The 23,726-nt window shown below is 36.8% G+C and overlaps 1 protein-coding gene and 1 long non-coding RNA gene across 4 annotated transcripts in view; one reads left to right on the forward strand and one right to left on the reverse strand.

Annotated features, from left to right (window-relative positions):
- SCIN (scinderin) overlaps positions 1-4,836 on the reverse strand; it is an 81,518-nt gene extending 76,682 nt beyond the window's left edge. Inside the window, exon 1 of the mRNA XM_060020443.2 lies at positions 4,616-4,836. Within this exon, the coding sequence (XP_059876426.1) occupies positions 4,616-4,814 (199 nt within the window). The 5' untranslated portion in view covers positions 4,815-4,836. The remainder of the gene's footprint in view (positions 1-4,615) is intronic.
- Positions 4,182-18,861, forward strand: LOC138414169 (uncharacterized). 3 transcript variants are annotated; one of them, XR_011246596.1, is made up of 4 exons: positions 4,182-4,371; positions 5,068-5,189; positions 15,388-15,461; positions 18,627-18,861. It is a non-coding gene; the product is annotated as an uncharacterized lncRNA (long non-coding RNA). The 3 variants fall into 3 exon arrangements; XR_011246594.1 differs by lacking the exon at positions 5,068-5,189 and adding an exon at positions 5,631-5,837; XR_011246595.1 differs by lacking the exon at positions 5,068-5,189.
- Positions 18,862-23,726: the final 4,865 nt, after the last annotated feature.

Genomic DNA, 23,726 nt, shown 5'->3' on the forward strand with positions numbered 1-23,726 from the left:
ATGTTAGGAACACAGGGGAAAATCCTCAACTTGATAAACAGCATCTTCAAAACACATACAGCTAACATAAATTCTTAATGATCAAAGACTGAATCCTTTCTCCCAAAGATGGGGAACAAGGCAAGTACTCCTACTCAACATAACACAGGAAGTTTTAACGACTGAAAAAGGTAGGAAACAGAAATAAAAAACATACAGATTGGAAAGGAAGAAAAAAAATGTGTCTATTTAGAGATGACAGGATGGCCTACATAGAAAATTCTATGGAATCTACCAAAATAAACCTCTTCAGAAAAAGTGCATTCAGCAAGACAGCATGAAGAAGATTAATCAATAATAAAAAGCAGTCTCATTTTTATATAGAAGCAATGAACATGCAAAAGTTGAAATTAAAAGCACAATACCATTTACAGTCACTTCAACGAAACTGAAATACTCAGATACATATTTAACAAAACAGGTACATGATCTACATGCTAAAAACTAAAAAATGGTAATAAAAAATCAGACCTTAATAAATATAAAGACAGTATTCATGGAATGTGAGACTTGTAATGTAATAAATATGTCAATTTTCCCCGAAATGATCTATAGGCTTAATTCTATTCCTATCAAAATCATATTGAGGTTTATTACAGATTATATGAGTCAGTTTGTTATAAAATTAATGTGGAAAGGCACAGGCCCTAGAATAGCTAAAACAACCTTGACAAAGAAAAATAAGGTAAGAATACTAATTCTATCTGATATTAAGGTTTACTATACAGCCACAGTAATTAAATAAGACAGTGTGGTATTGGTGGAAGACACCAATTGGTATAGACACACAGATCAATAGACCAAGTTTCCTTCAATGTAAAATTTTGTAAAACTTTAGTATGTACAGTTTAGTATACTACAGTATATTAAAGTATAAGTATATAAGTACAGTACAGCACAAAATGCCACAACCAGGATATTGACATTGATACAATCCACTTATCTTTTTTATATTTTCCCAATTTTACTTGAACTCATCTGTGTGTATTTGTACATTTAGTTATATACAATTTTATCACATATGTAAATTTATATATCCACCATCATAGTCAAGATACTGCATAGTTCCATCACCAAAAAATCCCTTATGTTGCCTTTTTATAACTACACCCACCTCCCACCTGAATCCTCCCTCCCCTACGTCATCTCTAACCTCTGGTGACAATAAATCTAAAATATAGTCATTTCCAAAATGTTATATAAATGGAATCATATAGCATGAGACCTTCTGGCATTTTTTTTTCACACGGCATAATTCCCTAAGGGATTCATCTGAGTTGTGTTTATCAATAGTTTGTTCCCTTTTGTTGCTGAGTAGTCTTCCTTGGTATAGATGTGCCACTTGTTTAACCAGTCACCTGTTGACAGATATCTGGGCTGATTCAAGTTTTTGTCTATTCAAATAAAGCTGTTATGACATGCATGTACATGTTGCTGCATGAATATAAAACTTCATTTCTCTGGATTAAATGCCCATGAATGCGACTGCTGGATCACATGGTAGTGGCATGTACAGTTTTTTTTGTTTTTTTTTTTTTTTTTTGCGGTACGGAGGCCTCTCACTGCTGTGGCCTCTCCCGTTGTGGAGCACAGGCTCCGGACGCACAGGCCCAGCAGCCATGGCCCACAGGCCCAGCCGCTCCGCAGCACGTGGGATCCTCCCAGACCGGGGCACGAACCCGTGTCCCCTGCATCGGCAGGCAGACTCTCAACCACTGCGCCACCAGGGAAGCCCGCATGTACAGTTTTGTAAGAAACTTCCAGACTCTTTTCCATAATGGTTGTACGTTTTATATTCTCCTCTACCTCAAGCAATGTATAAAACTCCAGTTTCTCAGCATCCTCTCCAGCCCTTGTATATTATAAGCTCCTTGTATTGTACATTGTATATTGTAACCCAACTTTTTGGATCCCCATGCCTTACAAAGAGCCCAGCACAGATAGATGTATCTAAACTGCTAGGTACAAAGCTGAAATGTTTTTTCAGGAAGGACCAATGCAACAACTTCTAAGTTACATGCAACAAATTCCTACTTTGTAAAGGAAACAAAAAAATAAATTTAAAAAATGAAATAATCTGAGATATGCAAAGGTACTATGGAAAGACACTGAGGGAGAGACCAGGAAAGATGACTCTTCCTCTGTTCTCCCGTTCTGTGTCCCACTTCTTCCTGTTTCCCCTTTCTCCCTCTTACTTGGCGGGTTTCTTCATTTCTACACCAGCCACCTTTTTTTTATCCCAGGCTGATTTTAACTCTACTCTCTTTCATCTTCCTTCCAACTGACTTCCTTTAGTCAGACTTTCTCTTTCCTTGAACCTTCAGCTCTCCCACTTGGAACTTTGTCTCAATCTGTCCCTCTGAATAATCCTCATGAATTCACCCGAATTTAGGTCTTAGAGTAGAATACATTGGATGAAATCCAGCTTGCTTCAGGGAACTGAAGTAGGGAGAGCTGCTGAACAGTTCCACCTACAGGTCCTGCTGACTATAGTGCGCTAAACTTTCCACGGTTCCCATGATTTTCTCTTGGCACAAGATCCCTCCCAATTCCCCTCATTTTCCTTTCTTTCCATTAAGGCTTCTCTGCATCCCCATAACCACAGACACGTGGTGTCTCTTTCATAGTGCTCATGACATTTTACCTGGGTTATATCACTTTTTGTTTTATTGCACCTTTGAGATTGTAAAGTTTCAGGAAAGGTTCATAAATCATTCATATGCAAAAATGCTGGGCACACAATGCTGGGCACGTTGAAAGTTGCTGAATTAACTTATTAATTAACACACTATTAAGTTCAGTTTTAGTAGACCTTTAAGATCATAAAATGTTTTTGCCCAAAGTATTTTCTATTACATTTTTTGAAACCGGTGAGCACTAAATGAACGGGTTAATTCGAATCTGTAAACCCTACGAAACACAGTGCTTGAAGAACTTCCTGGATAAGAAAGAACCTATAGAATTAAAACAATTGTGTTTAAAGCCCCCTTGGAATCCTCTGACAAAGTCAAACTTAACTGCTGTCTACACAGCATGATATGAAGTTATTTCACATTTTAATTCACCAAAATGACAGATGTGGTATTTCAGATACTTTTACTCATTCCAGATCCAAGTTCTAAACAGAAAAACCAAGGTAAGGACATTATTATTCTATGTGGCATCATTCATTCATGAACACAAGTTATACATTAAGGTTTCAGTGGGGAGTTTCTTTTAGGGGGTATAAAATATAAACAAATCACTGTCTGTGATAATAGGAACAGTGACATTACACTAGGAAACCAAAATGAGTTTAGATCTCAGCCTCAGCCTGCTCAAGCAAGCACAACATTTTAATATCAAGTGCTGTAATGAAACAGCGCTGTCTCCCTCTATGGATTTCTCATTTGGAGTGTTTGCTCCGGGTTTTTGCTAATATTGAGAACATCACTTAATGTTCTCTTTGTTTCTTAAAATCTTCAAATGTTAGGGGAAAAAATGACTTTCAGGGACTTCAAAATGTGTATGTGTGTGTGGTTTTGTGTGTTTTCCCCATAGACTCATGAATAAAACTAAAAATAAACACAGTCTAGGGGAGGCAAGCTGATTTTAAAAGAAGGCAATAAGGCTCAGACAATCGGTGCGTTGTTAGACGGAGTGTGCCCACTGGCACATGATCTCACAGGGAGAGGTTAGACATTCAGGATGTTTACGAGCAAAAGTAGAAGGTGGGAAAAGGAGAACACTCAAGACCCAGTGTCCTGAGAGCCTGGCGCCGGTGAAGCCCAAAATAATTACTACTGATGAAGGAGCTGTTTTGTTCCAAACTGTCTTCTTGTTCAGATACATAAATAATAAATTTAAAAATAATAATTATTATTATAAAGCAACTCATCTAAATACAAACTCTGCCATATAAAGCTATTTACTTATATTGATAAAGCCGCCAGCATCCTAATCAACAGGAATTTCTCTTAGCCAAACCTGCGAGCAGGCGCGGGGCAGGCTGGAATCTGATTTAAAGCGGCCCAGAACATTAATCGCCGCAAATAATAGAGAACTCTAAGCTGACGCCCAAGGGCAAAAAATAAAACTAAATAATTTTCTTAAAGGAATTCTCGCCGTCTGCGACGAATGCCCACAAACTTGTTTGACTTCATCTCCTCGCTGACAGGGGAACCAGGACTGAACCTGTCGGAAGGCGAGCCGAACTTGGCCAGTGCCAGGGTGCAGCGGGCGGCCGCCCCGGGCGGGAGGTGGGTTTGGAGACTGGAAGGTGAAAGGGGGTGAAGCGAGAGGAAGCGGCGCCAAAACCCGGGAGATGGACACGACAAAGGTCAAAGCTATGAGGTAAGACTGCTCCCGACTTCGCTGCGCCCCGCGTTTGCAGGAGCGGACGCCAGCGGGGAAAAGGTGCCCAGGCCAAAGTGGGGGGGAGGCGGGGGGACGCCCACGGGGGCTCAACCGGCGCGAAGGGTCTCCAGGCCCGTCCGGCTAGTGCTGCCCTGCCCACCAGCCCGCAAACCTCAACCCCCAGCGGCCACGCCCTTCCCCGACCTGGGCGCGCCCGGGCCCGGCCGCCCGCGTCTCTCACCGAGCCAAAAGTGCAGGCGGTACGTGAAGCCCCGGCTGGCCTGGGTCGTGTGTAGCACCAGGTACGCATCCCCGACGTAGAAGTCACCGTAAGCGCTCTCGGGCACGGCCACCAGCTCTAGTTTCTCGATCCTCCAGACCTGCAGCCCCGCCTGCTTGCCCGCCCGGGCGAACTCCTCGTGGTACAGCCCCTGGGCCATGGCTCGAGCACGCGATGCTCCGGGAAGTTGGCGGGGTACCTCGCTGACCCTGGAGTCGGACTGAACCCAGACTTGCAGGAAGAACCCTGGTCGCAGCGGTTTTATAGGGTTTGCTGTGCGGGGGTGGGGCCCCGGGACCCCCAAACGGGAGGGGCTAAGTGCTCAGGCCGGAGTTGCTTTGGAGTAGGCGATCCGTTCTCCTCCGAAGCGTAGCGCCTTGTATCAACCTCCTGTCTTTCCCCGCAACCCGAAGAAAATCGAATCTCAGAAACGATAAGATCCTAAGGAAACTTGCTGAAACTCCTGGAAATGCCTCCTCCAAGGAAGGACATTTTCCCAGGCAACGGCTGGAGGAGATCAACAATTAAAACTCAGGTTGGCGCATTGTTTTTTTAAAAAAAAAAAAAAAAAAACTGGCTATCCAGGTAACAGTTAATCATCAACTCCGTCATTTTATCAGCCAGTCTCGCCATTCCCGATGGGCAAAGTTTTTCCGTCCTGATCTTCCCAATTTGAAAATGCCATGAGAAACAGCATGTCAGGTTTCTTGGGAAGAGTGAAAACCTGGAAGGATAGCGGTGTTACCCGGGGGATAGAGCTCTGTAAGTCCCCAGGGGTTTAGGGAGCTGTGGTTAATTTGCAACCTGCCTCCTTTGGGCAAGAGAGTTTGCTTTTTAAACAACAACAACAACAGCAGTCCTCCTGAGGTGTTCTCAGGCTGGGCTGTTTCTGAGTGTGATATTATGCTTAGCCTGCCTTCTGAGTTAACTGTTACCTGGCTTCAAGGTGCTAATTTTCTCATTGTTTTCCCTACAGCTTTTGCTTTTGCAGCATGGGCAAAGCATTGGAAAATACAGATGGAAGTTTACTCCTTATTTTGCATTCATTTAACTGAAGCTGATATGGCAAGGGATTTTATTGTTACTGAGAAAGCAAATCGCTCATGGTGTAGAGTAAGAAAGCTGGTTTTTATGCACGTCCATTTTCTGTCACTGTTTTCCAAATTACAGAAGTCCCTGGAAGGTAACTAATAACATACCATTTGATTTTTTCCTTAATTAATTTATGTTTTAAAATAGGTATTACATGAGCATGGTAAAAAAAATTCGAAAGCACAGGTATGCAATAAAAATGTATCTCTATTTCACCTGCCATCCAGTTGCTTTCCCCAAAGGCAACTGAGTTACCAGTTTCTTAAGTATTTTTCCAGACATATTTGATATTCTTTCATCTACAAGAATACAGATAACAGGGTAATTTTTATTTTCTAACAGAAATGGTAACATACACACTGTTCTGAACCAACATATCAAAATATCAGTAGCCAGTACTCATAGAGCTGCTTCTTTTTACTGACCACAAGGTATCAAGGTATTCCATCTTTTAAATGTACTATAACTTATTTAATCTGTTCAATTTCATAGGCATTTAAGTTTTGCCTATATTTTGCTAACACAATGTTGCAAACACCACTTCTGAACATACTTTATTATACTCATGAATTATAACTATGAGATAAATTTCTGGAAATACAATTGCTAGAGGGGTTGGAATTCAATGGTTTTGATGACAGTGATGATGATTATGAAACCAGTCACTACCATTTATTGTTCTTCTGCAATGATGGGGCATGGCAAAGATAGCTTTCATTCACTTCCCCTGTCCATTCTTGGTTCTGTAGTCACCTAACTACAGTAAGCCTCAGGTTTCTCATCTATAAAATAGGAAAATAATAGTTTTCACCTTAAAAGATTGTTATTTGGATTAAATGCGCAAGTGTTTTTGTCTGTTACATAGAAAATGCTCAGTAATTAGGAGCTCTTATTATGCGGTGGTGAGCTTCCTTTTGCTCCTCTAAACCCCTCCTTCATCCTTCTGTTCCTGGCAGTCTTCCCTTAAGACCAGCCTGCATGGGCTAAAGCAACTGGGCTTCAATGCCCTCTAGCTTAGGGTTTGGTTGGAAATCAGAGGGAGAGAGGACAGTAAGGTCAGAGTATTTATTTCCTTGGCTTCCTCCACCAAAGGTCACTACTTTTAAAGATAAATAACTCTGACTTTTCTCTCGTTTGGATTCAGGCAACTGTCCCCTCAGATGCATTATCCCTTTAGGTTTCTCTGTCCTTCTACATATATATATATATAAAACCTCTAAAAAAAATCTGAATTTTTCTGTTTTGTATGTACCATCTGTCATAGGTTGAGATCCTAATTGATAAATACTATTAGCTACGTTCTCATTTTTTCTTTCTAACACAGACAGTGATAGGTAGGTTTGAGAAGTCTTATTTTATAAATGAGGAAACTGAGGCTTCAGAACTTGTCAAAGATCACCCAGCTAGTGAGTGGCCGAAGGAGAATTCAAGTTCATTGTGTCTAATTCAGAAGAACATATTCTTTTTTTTTTTTTTTTTTTTTTTTTTAACGGTACACGGGCCTCTCGCTGTTGTGGCCTCTCCTGTTGCGGAGCACAGGCTCCGGATGCACAGGCTCCGGACGTGCAGGCTCAGCGGCCATGGCTCAGCGGCCATGGCTCACGGACCCAGCTGCTCCGCGGCATGTGGGATCCTCCGGGACCAGGGCACGAACCCGTGTCCCCTGCATCGGCAGGCGGAGTCTCAACCACTGCGCCACCAGGGAAGCTCCAGAAGCACATATTCTTTACAAAACCTTACTCTTTCGATCCAAATTATTTGGCCTAGATTTGTTCATATAAGTATACTTTATATTTTCATTTTCTTCAAACTTGTCCCTAGAGAAGCTTCTAATATGGTGTGTCCCATTCAGCACCAGGAAGCTTAGCTTTAACTTTGTGACTGAGCTGTTACATGTCTTGGTTTTCTTATCTATAAAGTGATAATCATTTGTTCTCTTCTTTCTTCTAGGGAAAAAATATGAAAACTGGTGATCTGGACTTAAGATAATTTAAAAATCAGAGTGATCACTTAAGTTCTGTTTCAGTTTTAGTCATAATTCCATTCCTTCTGGTGAAGGAATTCCTTTTAATGATTAAATAAAAATAAAAGGAAATAATTTCTTTTTATTAAAGAAATAAAACGGAACTTTGATGTATAAGTGAAATTCCCTCTTACTTAGGCCGGCAATAGGGTGAGGCAAGTGAGGCACCTGCCTGGGATGGAAAATTTACAAGTGCACTAAAAAGTTCAATAATCAAGATCAATACTATTTTAAGGCAGTATTTTAAAAATCAAAATTAGTGCAAAAAAGTCATGATAAAAATAGCAAAGTTTAAAATAAAGACAGAATTGTTAACAGTGCCAGATGGGGCCATACTGGAAGCTGAGACAAAGGAAAAATACTGATCTTCTTTTACTTAAAATTTTGATATTTTGGTTTATCATTTTTTTTTGCATTACTGTGTCTCATTTTTCTTATCTGTGAAATGGGACTACTGACACAAATCCTTGTAAAATTGTCATGAGCATTAAATGGATAAATAAATATAAACCTGGAATAGTCCTGGTATAAACTCAAGTGAGATTGATGAATGGTTAAATCACTTCTCCCAATCCAATCTTGTAAGAATAATGTTTCTAAGTCTAATAGGGACTGCCAATTTCGTATACAGATAGGGACTGCCAATTTCGTATACAAAAAAGGTCTCTAAAACCAGATGCCATTTCCTTTCCATGCCTTTATTTTTTCTTTCTGTCTCTCATAACCTAGGTTCTTAAAATTAGATTATTTTCTCCTCTTCATGTAATTGCTGTTCTCCCATTATCTGTCTATTGAAGTTTTACCTTTTTTTTTTTTTTAGTTATTTTAATTAATTTATTTTTGGCTGTTGTGTCTTCGTTGCTGCGCGCAGGCTTTCTCCAGTTGCGGCGAGCGGGGGCCACTCTTCGTTGTGATGCACAGGCCTCTCATTGCGGTGGCCTCTCCCGTTGTGGAGCATGGACTCCAGGCGCACGGGCTTCAGCAGTTGTGGCTCGCGGGCTCTAGAGCACAGGCTCATTAGTTGCAGCGCACGGGCTTAGTTGCTCCGTGGCATGTGGGATCCTCCCGGACCAGGGCTCAAACCCGTGTCCCCTGCATTGGCAGGCGGACCCTCAACCACTGCACCACCAGGAAAGCCCAAGTTTTACCATTTCTTTAAGGTTTAACTAAAGATACTCATCTTCATTATCATTATTCTCTTGGATCCATTAAATTTCAGCATCCTCTCTGCTTCCTCTCTCAGCCCAGGTAGAAACAGCCAAGGTGAATAAGGTTTTTTGCTTTTGTTTTTAACAGGAGTCTGGAGGTTTGAGGTGTGGAGCCTCATGGTTGAATTCAAAGTAGGTGTTTTTCTAGAATGTTAATGCCCAAGGGGAAATGTTAGAGAGTTTAATCCTTGAAATAAATAACAGTGTTAATACTGTAATTAATTCATTGTGCAATTCATTGGAATGAGTTAGTAAGAAAAAAAACAAAAAGTTGGCTTCAGTGGTCTTCATTATCTAAATCATAAAATCTTAGAGTTCAGAGGCATCTCAGTTTATTTCCATTATTGCATCATGACCACAGAATTGCTGAAATTAAACGTATGTGAAAAACAGGAAGTACACCTTTTTTTCCAAGAGAGGGAAATGCTTCAAGTATTTTATTTATTTGCTTTCCTTTGATTATAAATAATGAAAGAATGTAATTAAAAATACATTTCTTGGGCTTCCCTGGTGGCGTAGTGGTTGAGAGTCTGCCTGCCGATGCAGGGGACACGGGTTCATGCCCCGGTCCGGGAAGATCCCACATGCCGCGGAGCGGCTGGGCCCGTGAGATATGGCCGCTGAGCCTGCACGTCCGGAGCCTGTGCTCCACAACGGGAGAGGCCACAACAGTGAGAGGCCATGGCCACAACAGTGAGAGGCCATGGCGTACCGCAAAAAGAAAAAAATACATTTCTTTTACTGGTCATCCTGCTAAATTGTATTAACATGTTTGATTTACCAAATGATTTAAGGGTTTAAGCATGGAACCTGCAGTCAGAAGACTTGAGTGTTGTGAGGATTAAAAAGGTAATGTATGTAGAAGCCCTGTGAACACAGTCAATAAACACAGTTACTAATCAGCAAGGGCCCTTAACCCCAGTACTTATCAAAGGCAGGTGATTATTAAAAGTGAAAATGCACTCTAAGGAAGTGTATTTCCATCCCTCCTCTCCATACCAGCCAAACAAGAACTTTTAAAAAATTCACCTTTTTAATTTTAGATCAGCCAGGATCTAGGACTTTTTCTTTCACCAATTAGTTGGTTTAAAATTGCATATAATGTTATAACTATAAAGGCATGGTCATGGCTCAATACTACGGTGAAGGTTTTATTGGTCTTGAACGTCTGCTGTCGTGATAATTTATTTCTTGTAAACCTATTTACCACAGCAGATTGATTCAGCATTTCCTTCATAATATTTTTATTACATATAAATCACCTATTATTATTATTACATAGGAAATAGCTAACCCCTGTGAGATTACTGAGAGAAGATATCATCATTACTTTAGGCATTTACATATTAGAGAATGCATATAACCAAGAGAAGGGTTGAGGATACAAGGTCTCATAGAGATTCATGATCTAAAATGATAGTTTAGCTTTAAGCTTATGTTTATGCAAATAGAGATCTGAAGATAATCATGGTTTTAAAACTATGACAGGGCTTCCCTGGTGGCGCAGTGGTTGAGAGTCCGCCTGCCGATGCAGGGGACACGGGTTCGTGCCCCGGTCCGGGAAGATTCCACATGCTGCGGAACGGCTGGGCCCGTGAGCCATGGCCGCTGAGCCTGCGCGTCCGGAGCCTGGGCTCCGCAAAGGCAGAGGCCAAAACAGTGAGAGGCCTACGTACCGCAAAAAAAAAAAAAAAAAAAAATACCCATAATCCCCACCCCATAGAGATAACCATCATTAGCATTTTGATGCATTTCCTCCCAGTGTCTACATATTTTTAAAATGAAGTATAATTGAACTGTATCATTGTGTTAGTTCCAGATGTACAACACAGTGATTCAATATTTCTACAAATGATCACCATGATATGTCTAGTTACTATCTGTCACCATACAAAGATATTACAATAGAATTGACTATATTGACTATACTCCCCATGCTGTACATTTCATCCCCATAACTCATTTTTTTGTACTCTTAATCTCCCTCACCTTTTCACTAGTCCAGCCAAACCCTATCCCCTCTGGCAACCATCTGTTTGTTCTCTGTATTTATGAATATGTTCTGTTCATTTTTTTTAATATTCTACATATAAGTGACATCATACAGTATTTGTCTTTATCTGTTTGACTTATTTCACTTAACATAATACCCTCTAGGTCCATACATACTGTTGCAAGTGACAAGATTTCATTCTTTTTTATGGCTGAGCAATATTCCATTGTGTGTATATATATATATATATATATATATATATATATACACACACACACACACACACACACACACACCACATTTCTTTATCCATTCATCTATCGACAGACACTTAGGTTGCTTCCATAGCTTGGCTATGATGCTTCAGTGAACATAAGCGTACATATATCGTTTTGAATCGGTATTTTTTATTTTCTTTGGAAAAATACCCAGAAGTGGAATTGCTGGATCTTATGGCAGTTCTATTTTTAATTTTTTGAGGAACCTCCATACTGTTTTCCCACAGTGGCTGTACAAATTTCCATTTCCACTAACAGTACACGAAGGTTCTCCTTTCTCCATCTTTACCAATGCTTGTTATTTGTTGTCTTCCTGATAATATCCATCTGACAGGTATGAGATGATGTCTCATTGTGGTTTTGATTTGCATTTTCTTGATGATTAGTGATGTTGAGCATCTTTTCATGTGTCTGTTGGCCATCTATATGTCTTCTTTGGAAACATGTCTATTAATTTTAACATTAATTTAATCTACTATTTTGGGGACACAGCATAATCTTGGCATTTGGTCATGTCTTGGTTTATAAAAGTCAATATTATTTCAGAATTAAAAAAAATTCTTATTCCTAGATTTTTTATAATTGAATATATGATACATTTGTGTCATATATATATGCACATATACATATATACATATGAAACTAAATATATATATTTAGCTTTTATTTATGTTTGTTGCTATTCCAATAATAGGCTTCTCTTCAAAGTTAAAGGAGTAAAAGTTATATAAGTACATCCATAGATGATATGAAAGGATTTGATAATATTTAAAAGTTACGAAAAGTTATATTTAGGATAATATGGAGCAATTGGAAAGTTTTTCATAAAAAGTGAATGAAAGAAAAGTAAAACAAGATACACATTGGTATGTTCAGATTTGGCTTTAAATTGTAAATAAACATATATTACTTTGAGTATTTTGTGTGTGCCATGTACCGTTTAAGTGTTTTTACAAGCATTGCCAACCTAATCGTACAACGATCATATCAGGTGGGTGCTACTATTATCATCTCCCTTTTCACAAAGGAAAAACGGAGATAGAGGTGGGATAAGAAATTTGTCCAAAGTCATATCTGTACTCAGTGCTGAGTTGGCACCTGAACCCAGGCAATCAGAGTGTTGAACTCACCATTTAAACCACAGGGATCATCTCAACATCTACAAGTGTCAATACTAACATATCTAGGTCCTAACCAGGTGAGATAGCCTAATTCATGAAGAATAGTAAATTGAATTGACATGTATTTAGATTTACCTCAGTAAGACTATGTTTTTTTTCATCTTAGAACCAGAGGTAGAGATTGAGAGTTGATAGGACCTTGGGGAATATATAGTTCTTGGTTCCAGGAAATGACATAATTTGTAAAAGTAATCTAACTACAGAATAACATGACTATTTTAAAAATCAAAAAATATTCTAAACTAATGTCAAGAAATTTGAAATTCAAAGCAAAATGGGTATATTTCTAGAAAATGTAAAATGCCAAAATTAACAAAAGAAGAAATAGAAAATCTTAATTGACCAATATATGCTAAATAAACAATGCCGCTTAAAAAGCAAAATCTTTTCTTCTGTAAAGTACCAGATCCAAGAAGTTTTATATGTGAGTTTTACCATGTATATCCTCTATTGTATACTAATATATCTGGAAAACAGGAAAAAAGAAAAGCTGCTAAAATTATTTTCATGAAGCAATTACAGCACATAAACCCCAATGAGGGCAGTTCAAGAAAATAAAATTACACTTTAGTTTCATTTATGAACATTAACATCAATATCAGATCTAAAATTTTATCCAACCAAGTAAAAAGTGAATTTTGTTTAAAGGAAAAAATAAGATAATCTCAATATATTAAAAATAAATAAAATCCCTTTATGTCAACATTTTTAGAAAACTAGATAGCTAGGAAGAAGGGAACTTTCTTAACCGAATGACATAATAATAAATTACAGCAATAACATATCAAATGGGAACATTTTAGAATGATTTCATTTAAGATTGGAAAAAACTAATAAGAAAAGACAACAGGAACCCCAGTATGTCAGTAATTTTCAAGAGGGTACAGGAAGGAAGGTGTGGACAATGAAAGACCAGAAAAAGAAATAGAAGATATTAGGAATTGCCAGAAAGAAACAAAACTCATTACCTGCAGATGATAATCTAAAAATTAAAAGTCTCAGAATCCTACTGACAATCTGATAGAACAAGAAAGTTCAACAAGATTATCAAATGATTAGAATAATGTGATATAAAATAAGATACAAATTCAAAAAATTTAAAATATATAAAATTGGATGTGTCTATGATTTCAGAGTAGAAAAAGATTTCTTAAACAATACCAAAAATAGCATGAAATATAAAGGGAAAAACTGATAGCTACATAGAACTAAAGATATGGCTTTAAAATTGGACAACGAAGACAAAATTAAATGATGGGGGTAGACTGAGTGAAAAATCTTTTCAATTTCTATAAATAACTAAGGATATCAAGAATATATACAAAAAAAAGAATGCAGAAAGAATAAAGTCAAGGAACTTTATGAAAAAGTACTGTAAAGATATGGAGTCATGTGGCCACTAGATATACAAAGAGTGTTCATTGATTTGGGCCTTGCTACTAATTGAAGGAACTACATAAACAGGCAATATTTGAGTGCTTACAAAGGTCAGCCATTATTCTATGTGCTTTTAAAGTGTAACGGTTCTGTTCTGATCCTTACAGCAACTCTATGAACTAGGCATCATTATTGTCTCATTTTACAAATTAGGAAACCAGGAACAGAAAGTCCCACAAGTATTAAGTGGGAGAGCTAGCATTTGAGGCGACACTCCTCACCTCTACAACCACTACAACTTTACTGCTCTGTTACACCATTTCATAGCCAGCAGGTTGTTAAAAATTAGAAAGATAACATGAAAGGCTGGCAAGGATGTGGGGAAATAAGAAATCTCATATAATATTTAGAGGGGCAGCTCTAATATGATGTAGCAATCTCGACAGCAGTCTGGCAGTATTTAGTGAAAACTGTAGGCATATCTTTTGTGCCCCCAAATTCCACTCTTGGATGTGTACTCCAGTGATACTGTTCACAGATGCACAAAGAGGCATGTACAGTGATGCCCACCAAAGCATATTGTGCTAGAAAGAAGTTGAAGGCAACCTAGAAGTTCAAAAACAGGAAAATATTTTTTAGGCCTAAGTAACATGTGGTATATGAATATGCAAGAGAGGAATACTAGTGCCAGAGGCAATGATCAGCATGGAAAAGATAGCAGTGTAAGCAGATTTCAAAACTATAAAGTTGAATAGAATAGTAAGAAACAGAATGTGATGCCATTTGTGCCATTAAAAGCACATCTACATTAATAAAAATGAATTTCATGAATGCACACATTGCAAATGACCATGAACCCTGTGGAATGTGGACTGGAAAAGCATACATTAACTGCATGTCAGTGGGAGCCTGGTGGGGGTAGGAAGGGGACTGATGATGCAGGAAAGAATGAGAAAAATCATGAAATAAAACATAAAAGAGAGAAGGTGCACTGGTTGACAATAAAAACTTGCCAGGAACCAAGGAGTATAATCAATTCAATTCTGTGCACCTGAGATCCAAAATCCCAAAGCAAACAAAATTAAAAAGAGCAACAAAATTTTAAAAATCTACCTATCTATTCATCCACCCATCCCTCCATTCATCCATCTATGTGACAGAGTTTTTTAAAACGTCGGCATATATATATATATATATATATATCAATATATAAAATTTAGACCTATTATAATAAAAATTATGTAGGGATTTAAAGAATTTCTGAGGCCTAAAGAATAGCACAGAGAGGATTATTGAAGTTGAATGTAGTGATTCTAATTCCATTTTTTCCTGTATGTTCTTTTAGTTTGTGTGACAGAAAGAAACATCTTTAACCCAGGAAGTGTTTCACATGAATTTTAAAACCTGGGTTACTAATTTACTATTTTATGACTGTCTGATTTAAGAATGTGCAGAAAAATACTGGTTTCTATGACATGAAATCCTGCACCCTTATAATAACCTATCATTACAAAAACGTTCAAATAATTAAGGATAATATGCTTTATATTGCATTTATGTTGGCCTTTCTTTTCTTTCTAGTTTCAAAGCTTATAATGACCCAGAAAATATATTTACTTAATGAATCAAGGAAACTGCAAGAAGGAAACAGCATGGTGAGTACTTAAAGAGAAGGCAAAAAAATGGGGAAAATATTCCCTCCCTTTCAACTACATTCTTTCCAATGGTCTTAATTACTATCCTCTTGCATTTATGGCCTTTATTAAGTATTGCAATATCTAATTATTTAAATAATGGCAAAAATGCAATGTATATATTCCTTAACAATAAGAGGTTAAAAGATAAAAGCATCTCATTCTCATTTAGAGATATAGTAAAATACTTATGAGTAAAACAACACAGAGTCTGGGATTTACCTTTAAGTACACCAGGAAGAAAGTTGGGGAGGGATAGATGAAATGAAATTGGCTAAGTGGTAACAATTGTTGTTGTTGAGTGACGGGAGTTTAGGGGTCCACTACTCTCTTAAGCCAACTTTTGTATAAGATTTAAATTCTTCATCATAAAAAATTTTCCTTAAAAAATTATAAGTTCTGGCTCTGTGTGATTTTAAAAATCATTTTGCTATAATTGCATTCTGAAATATTTACGAAGTGAATAAAGCTCCTAGAGCTGCATGGCTGGACACATTTGGGAAAGCTTATGATGCCAGTCCAAAAGGCCAGCCACATTCAGGATGAAGCACGGCCTGACACACGTCTCCCATTTCCAAAACAACTGGCAGGTGTGGGCTGCTTTTCCACGTGTGCAGTAAGCATTAGCAAGATTTCTTCTTCTCCGAGTTTATGTGGGGCAGCTCCTGTCTACAAACGTTGCTTTCCCTTTCATTGAGCAATTTCAAAATTAAACTGTCAAGTAATGAGTATTTATTATAATCAAATAACTCTGCAAAGGAAGTTTCATTTTTTGTTTGTTTGCAATTTCCAAAAGACGGTACAGAGAACAGTTGCCCAAAAAGATTGGTGAGTGAAATTGGTTAATGTTATTGACACGGTTTAGACTGATGAGTATTTTGTTTCAGGGAGAATTTTCTACATTAAAATACCTGTTGAAAATTAGTGACATTTATTTTAAAGTTCATACTTTAAACATTTTAAATTATGAGTACTAAAATCTGAAGGAGAATGTTGAGAGGCTGATGAGAACTCTGGAGGTTTCTGCCAAGCAGTTTTTCTGATATAACAATATAACTAGTTGGCTTCTTTCCCTTGTCATATCAAGTAAACTAAGCTAATTTTTTAGAGGAGATTGACATCTTTCAAAAGGTCACCAGGAGGTTAACTTTCTTTTGTCATTTGGATGACCAGGACAGATTTTCAATTTACGTAGCCTTCAACTTTCCCACGTGGGATTATGAGACTAAAAGTTTAAAGTTCTACCTCAATAAAAGAAAAATAGTTTTAAATTTGAATATTTTAACTGTTTCAACCAGTGAAATAATTGAATGTTCTCCTACATTCATTAAAAAATACGGCAGTTACATTTGCTTTTTCTTCTGTCCTAGAAAACATAGAAAAGGCTTTCTTCAAGTTAAAGAGAAGAATGAAACACCGGTTTGTGCATCAAATTTTGTAGACAAATGAATATATCAAATACTTGATAGTTTAGGAGATATAGTTTAGTGTGGTTTTTAGAGTTGGTTTTCCAGTGATAAAATTAGAGAGGAAAAAATGCTTGAAACCTGTTTCCTGCCCTTTTCATGACTGTAGCTCTTATGGGCACTGAGTATAGTAGTTAGGAATCTGTACTTTGCATTTAAAAACAAAAAACAAAAACCCAACTACCTGGGTTTGATTTCCAGATGCTCCATTTATAAGCCATATGGCCTTTGGCAAATTAGTAACCTCCTCAACCTCCCCAACTATAAAGTGGTGGTGATGAATATATACCGAACATATGCACACACACACACACACACACACACACACACAGATATATGAAAACAGGCACATTGTTGTAAAGGTTAAATTAGATTGTGCATAAAATATACATAACAAGTAACTAGAACATTTATAGCATATGCTCAATAAACATTCAGTTATTATTTGCACTAGGATAGCATTTACATTTAATTGAAAATATATAGCAATGTAGAGGGTATTATGCTAGCTAAGTGAAATAAGTCAGACAGAAAAAGACAAATACTATATGATTTCACTTATACATGGAACCTAAAAAACAAAACAAATGAACAAACATAACCAAACAGAAACAGACTCATAGACACAGAGAATAAACAGGTGGTTGCCAGCGGGGGTGGGAGGAGGGGGAACTGGATGCAGGCAGTCAAAAGGTACAAACTTCCAGTTATAAGATAAATAAGTACTCGGAATGTAATATACAGCATGATAAATATAATTAACCCTGCTGTATGTTACATATGAAAGTTAAGAGAATAAATCCTAAGAGTTCTCATCACAAGGAAAAAAATTTTTTCTATTTATTTATTTTGTATCTATATGAGATGATAGATGTTCACTGAACTTATTGTGTAATCATTTCATGATGTATGTAAGTCAAATCATTATGCTGTACACCTTAAACTTATACAGTGCTGTATGTCAACTATATCTCAATAAAACTGGAAGAAAAAAATAAAAATAAATAAACTATATATAGCAATGAATATGTATAACTGGCAAAATAATTGTTTTGAAAAGATGTTTTAGAAAAATATTTGTTGTACGAATGAGATAGAAATGCAGCACGGTTGAATGACTCTTAAAAGTTGTCCTAAAATTCCCTGAAAGAGACAAAATTTTTCTCATTGGAAAACTACTTTACTTGTTGTAAACTGCATCTGGTTTGAATTAGATTTGGAAATCACTGCTCTGTTTTTCTAAAGTAAATGCTGGATAATGTCCACATAATCCTGATGATGGCATCAGTTTTTTTTTTTTTTTTTGATAGTCACTTCATTTTTCAAAACTTTCACAAAGAAATATAAGCAGCAGTTTATACCTGGGTCTTTACCGATTGTTAATGCAATTGTTTGACCATTGACAGTAAGTATGTGACTAGGTCCATCGCTAGCTCACCATTGTTGTACAACTGTATGCAAATATTGAACATTTCTTCTCACTGCTTTCAACTCTTAATTATCAATATTCTCACCAACCTCAGAATTAAATCAGTATTATTGTGGCACCAATAAAAAGCTTCTCATCATACAAGTGACAGTATTTTCCCCAAAATCTATTTCTTACCTAATAGGACCTTAATATTTTAAATTCACTAATCCTCCATTTTATTCCATACAGATATTAATTGAGAGATCAAACAGAATTCAGCTACCTATTGTTGGAGAAGAAAAGGTGCCCAAGCCTTTAAAAAATGCACAAGAGCTCTCAAACTGCTCATGGATGACTCAGAGAAGAAAGGCTAGGACCCTTGGGATCCTAGGAGCTTGATGACATTATCCAGGCCAGGCCGTTTGGTCTACTGTCCTGTTTCAGGCCAGACCCATTCAGAGAATTTTAATTAAAGGTTTAAGAGATGCAGGTTCTGGAGAACAACTGTTGAAATCAATTCTAGCTCTGTCACTTACTGGGTGATTTGGGCTAACTGCGGTCTCTTTAAAAAAGGAGAATACTAATCTCTAGTTCCTATGGTAGTTCTGAGGATTAGTTAAATCAATCCATGTAAAGTGCTTAGGATAGTGCCTAGCACAAGGTAAGGGCCTAGTAAATATTAGCTATCAGCATCATCACCATCATTATAAATATCCAGACTAAAGCCCATATAGACAGAAATACACAACTACATATATGCACATACATACATATAAATATGCAGTATGAGCCAAAATAGTATGTCTTTTGGTTTTGTCTTACAATATTCACTTACCATGGACTAGTTTTTCAGGTGAGTACATGTAGATTTATTTCATGGAAAAATTGCTGTGTTGTAGCACATTATATTGATGTACTATTCTTACATTGGTGTACCTTTAGTTTTTCCTTCCAGGCTTTTTGCTTTACAAATAATACTTAAAACTGCAGTGTTCTTTACATAACTTTGCATATAAATAGCACTCTTTCTGAAGAATAGATTCCAAGAAGTAAAAGCGATGGATCAAATTGTATATCTATTTTTAAAAAATTGATACTCTAAAGTATTCTCCAAGTATATTATGCCTATTTTATACTTACAAAAACTGTAGAATACTATACATTTCTACAGACCCTAACCAGCATTTAATGCTATTAATTCAATTATTGCAAATCCAATGCATATGATATTGTATTGCATTTGGTTTTCATTTGCATTTCCCTGCTAATAGTGAAGATAGCGTATTTCCTTATATTTGTTGGCTGTCTATAGGTACCCTATGACTTTTAGGTTCATATTATTTATATATTTTTATATGTATGGTTTCTTTTTCTATTTCTTTCATTATTGTGTATATCAGGAATATTAACTCCTTGTCTCCTATATGTGTTACAAATATTTTCTCCAAGCTTGTTGGTGGTTGTATCTAGACATTTCTCCTTTTTAAGTGGGCCTTTCCACACTGACCTTAAAATATTCACTCCTACTGTCTTCTAATAATCTTATAGCTTTGTTTTTGCTCTTTAGATATTTTATCTGCATATAAAATAGTTTTGCATTATTTTGGTGGTAAATAAATAGCTTAAATATGTTGGTAGTGAATTTCCTCATAATTAAATAAATGTGAAATCAGAGATAGAAACTGAGAGATGGATGGGACTTCAAAGATTATTCAGCCCATAGTCCCATCTTGCTAGTCAGATGATTAAAACCCAGTATGAGAAAAAGAAGTCATTTACTGCAGCACTAAGGGTAATGTGATTTGAATGTTAAGGCTTGATCTGAAATTGCTTCTTATGACCAGAGCATCTCTTCCCATGACATTTCTTGCCACATGGGTCTGTATTAAGCAATTTAGCTGGTAGTATTCTCAGGTTTAGCTTCCCCTTCTCTGAAATCATAGTCCTTTATAGCATTATTTCAGGTAGATAGAAATCATTTTTGAACCCTTTTTCTTTCAACATAATGTTTTTTCAAAGGTCTTACTGAGAGAGCCAACTTTTGATTTGGCTCAACCCTTCTGAAAATAATAAAGTTTAATATTCCACCTATAAATATCTACCAGACATGAAAATATTCACTGTTCTAGGCCAGACCCAGGTAGGAAACATATAACTTGATTGTTAAACTATGGAAACAAAATTTTAAAGGGACAAAAATTTTAAAGGGACAACTTGTGGTACCAATTTGCTTGTTTTTGAGAGGAATGATTTTAGCTTGGTTTTAATTTTTATTAGCATTACTTATTAGCTTTTATTGTTTATTTTCTATTTGCTAAAGTAATGTATAAACTGAAGAAAATTTAGAAAATATATAAAATATTAAAAAATTGTACTCTTCGTAATCACTTTAAATATTTTCATATATACTTCCTAATCTTTTATGTATATAAATGTGATATTTTGAGCAAAATTAATATCATATTGAACATGATTTTTCTTTTTGAAATTTACATTCATTATTTAAAATAGCAGTTGAAAATTATGAGATTTAACGTTAAAATCTGGGAAGATTTGTGGCAGCTCAATTTATAATCTGCTGTTGTCCTTGGGGAGAAGGTATCCCTTTTACATGATGTTAATTTTTAAAGCTTTTCTCAATTCTTAACCTTAATATTTTGTTCCTCACTCTTTGAGAAAACTAAGTAAATATAATAGCCAAATTGTCTAAGAAGGTCGCAAATACTGAGCCCAGGCACTCTGGAGCCTGAGCACCACAACTAGAGAGAAGCCCGAGCGCGGCAACTAGAGAAGCCCACGCGCCGCAATGAAGATCCTACCTGCCACAACCAAGACCCGACGCAGCCAAATAAATAAATAAATAAATATTTTAAAAAGGGACCATAGTATTTTGCTTCAACAGGAATCTGGGATGAAATGAATAAGCTCTGTATCAAATTAAGGTTACTGAGCAAATTTTCCCTGTGAGGGGACAAGTATTTGAAAAATATAAAGGATACCAGACCAATGCAGCAAGTGGAGCTAAGAAAACAATGAACTGTTATAGAATGTGTACTTCTCATTCTAGGACACAATTCAAAGCTAATACAGCAGTGAATAGAGGTAAACGTACGGTTTTGAAAACATTATTTAGAGAGTAAAAATGAATATTAAGTATCTAAGCCTTCAAATAAAGAAGATAGAAAAGGATTAACAGAATAAACAGACAACAGCAAAAAATTAAACAAGGGAATAATAAAGATTGTGTCATTAAATGAAATGGAAGACAGAAATATGATTTACAAAACTGAAAGCTGTTTTTTTAAAAATCAGTTAGTCAGACATACATTTGAAAAAATTGATCATCAGTAAAAGACTGTGAATGCAAGCAACATACAGAATGAAGGGAAATAACTAAAGATATAAAAGACATATTGAAACGTATCAAATTATGTTGTGAATAATACTTTAACAGTACATCAGAAAACCACATTAAATGGACAATGTAAAAACGTAGTGACAAAATTAGTAAAAGGTGAAAAAACAACTTAAAAAGACTAATAGCCACTAAATATATCGTATTACTAATGGTAAGTTTTCTCTTAGAAAGCCCTAGACAATGAAAAGTTTATAGGTAATTCCTACTACATATTCAGGGAACAGTGCTAATCCCTAGTTTCTACAAATTGAACCAAAAAATAGGAAAAGGGGAAAAATGCCAAGCTATTGTTATGAGTCCACATTAATTTTCCTTGGCCACATTTTCTCAAGAAGACGTCTTTTAAAAATCATTAAGAAAAGAGGTTTTTGTGGGGGGGCAGAGAGGAATAGATTGGGAGATTAGGATTGAGATATACACACTACTATATATAAAATAGATAACTAATAAGGACCTACTGTATAACACAAGGAACTCTACTCAATACTCTGTAATGACCTATATGGGAAACGAATCTAAAAAAGAGTGGATATATGTATATGTATAACTGATTCACTTTGTTGTACACCTGAAACTAACACAACATTGTTATGTTATGCATTGCCACTGTTGGGAGTATATCCGGAGAAAACTATACTTGGAAAACTCACATGCACCCCAATGTTCATTGCAGCACTACTGACAATAGCCAAGAATGGGATTCAAACAAAAGCCCATCAAAAGAAAAATGGATAAAGACGCTGTGGTACCTATACACAAGGGCATATTAGCCATCAAAAAAGAAGGAAATAATACCATGTGCAGCAACATAGATGAACCTACGGATGACCATACTAAGACAAGTAAGTCAGAGAGAGAAAGACAAATATCATAGGGTATTACTTATAGGTGGAATCTTAAAACTGATACAAATGAACTCATTTACCAACCAGAAACAGACTCACGGAATTAGAAAACCAATTTAGGGTTGCCAAAGGGGAAACATCGGGGAGCAGGGTTAATCAGCAGTTCCGGATTCACATATACACACTAATAACACACACCATCCAAAAGGACGTACTGTATAGCACAGAGAAGTCTACTCAACAGCCTGTAATAACCTATAGGGGCAAGGAACGCGAAAAAGAGTAGACATACATCTATGTATACCAGAATCAAGTTGCTGCACACCTAAAACCAACACACCATTGTAAGTCAACTATGCTCCAATATGAAATGAACATTAATTTAAAAATAAACCAAATGCCTACAATATTCCCCGTAGGCCCCAGTGCAATGGTAAATATGAATATACTGAATGGTGAATGTAATGAAATACTACTCAGCCATAAAAAAGAAGAAAAATTTCCCATTTACAACAACATGGATGGTCTTGGTGGATATTATGCTAAGTGAAATATGTCAGATAGGGGCTTCCTTGGTGGCACAGTGGTTAAGAATCGCCTGCCAGTGCAGGGGCCATGGGTTCCATCCCTGGTCAGGGAACAAAGATCCCACATCCTGCAGGGCAACTAAGCCTTTGCGCCACAACTACTGAGCCTGCGCTCTAGAGCCCACGACTGACAACTACTGAAGCCTGCGCACCTAGAGCCTGTGCTCCGCAACATAGAAGCCACCGCAATGAGAAGCCCACGTACCACAACGAAGAGTAGCCTGCACTTACCACGACTAGAGAAAGCCTGCGCGCAGCAATGAAGACCCAATGCAGCCAAAAGTAAATAAATTAAAAAAAAAAAGAAATATGTCAGAGGAAGACAATTACTGTATGATATGACTTATATGTGGAATCTAAAAAATAAAACAAACTAGTGAATATAACAAAAAAGAAACAGACTCACAGATAAAGAGAACCAACTAGTGGTTACCAGTGGGTGAGGGATGGGGGAGGGACATCATAGGAGTAGGCGATTAAGAGGTACAAACTACTATGT

Source organism: Delphinus delphis, chromosome 9 (genome assembly GCF_949987515.2).
Source record: "Delphinus delphis chromosome 9, mDelDel1.2, whole genome shotgun sequence".
NCBI lineage: Eukaryota > Metazoa > Chordata > Mammalia > Artiodactyla > Delphinidae > Delphinus > Delphinus delphis.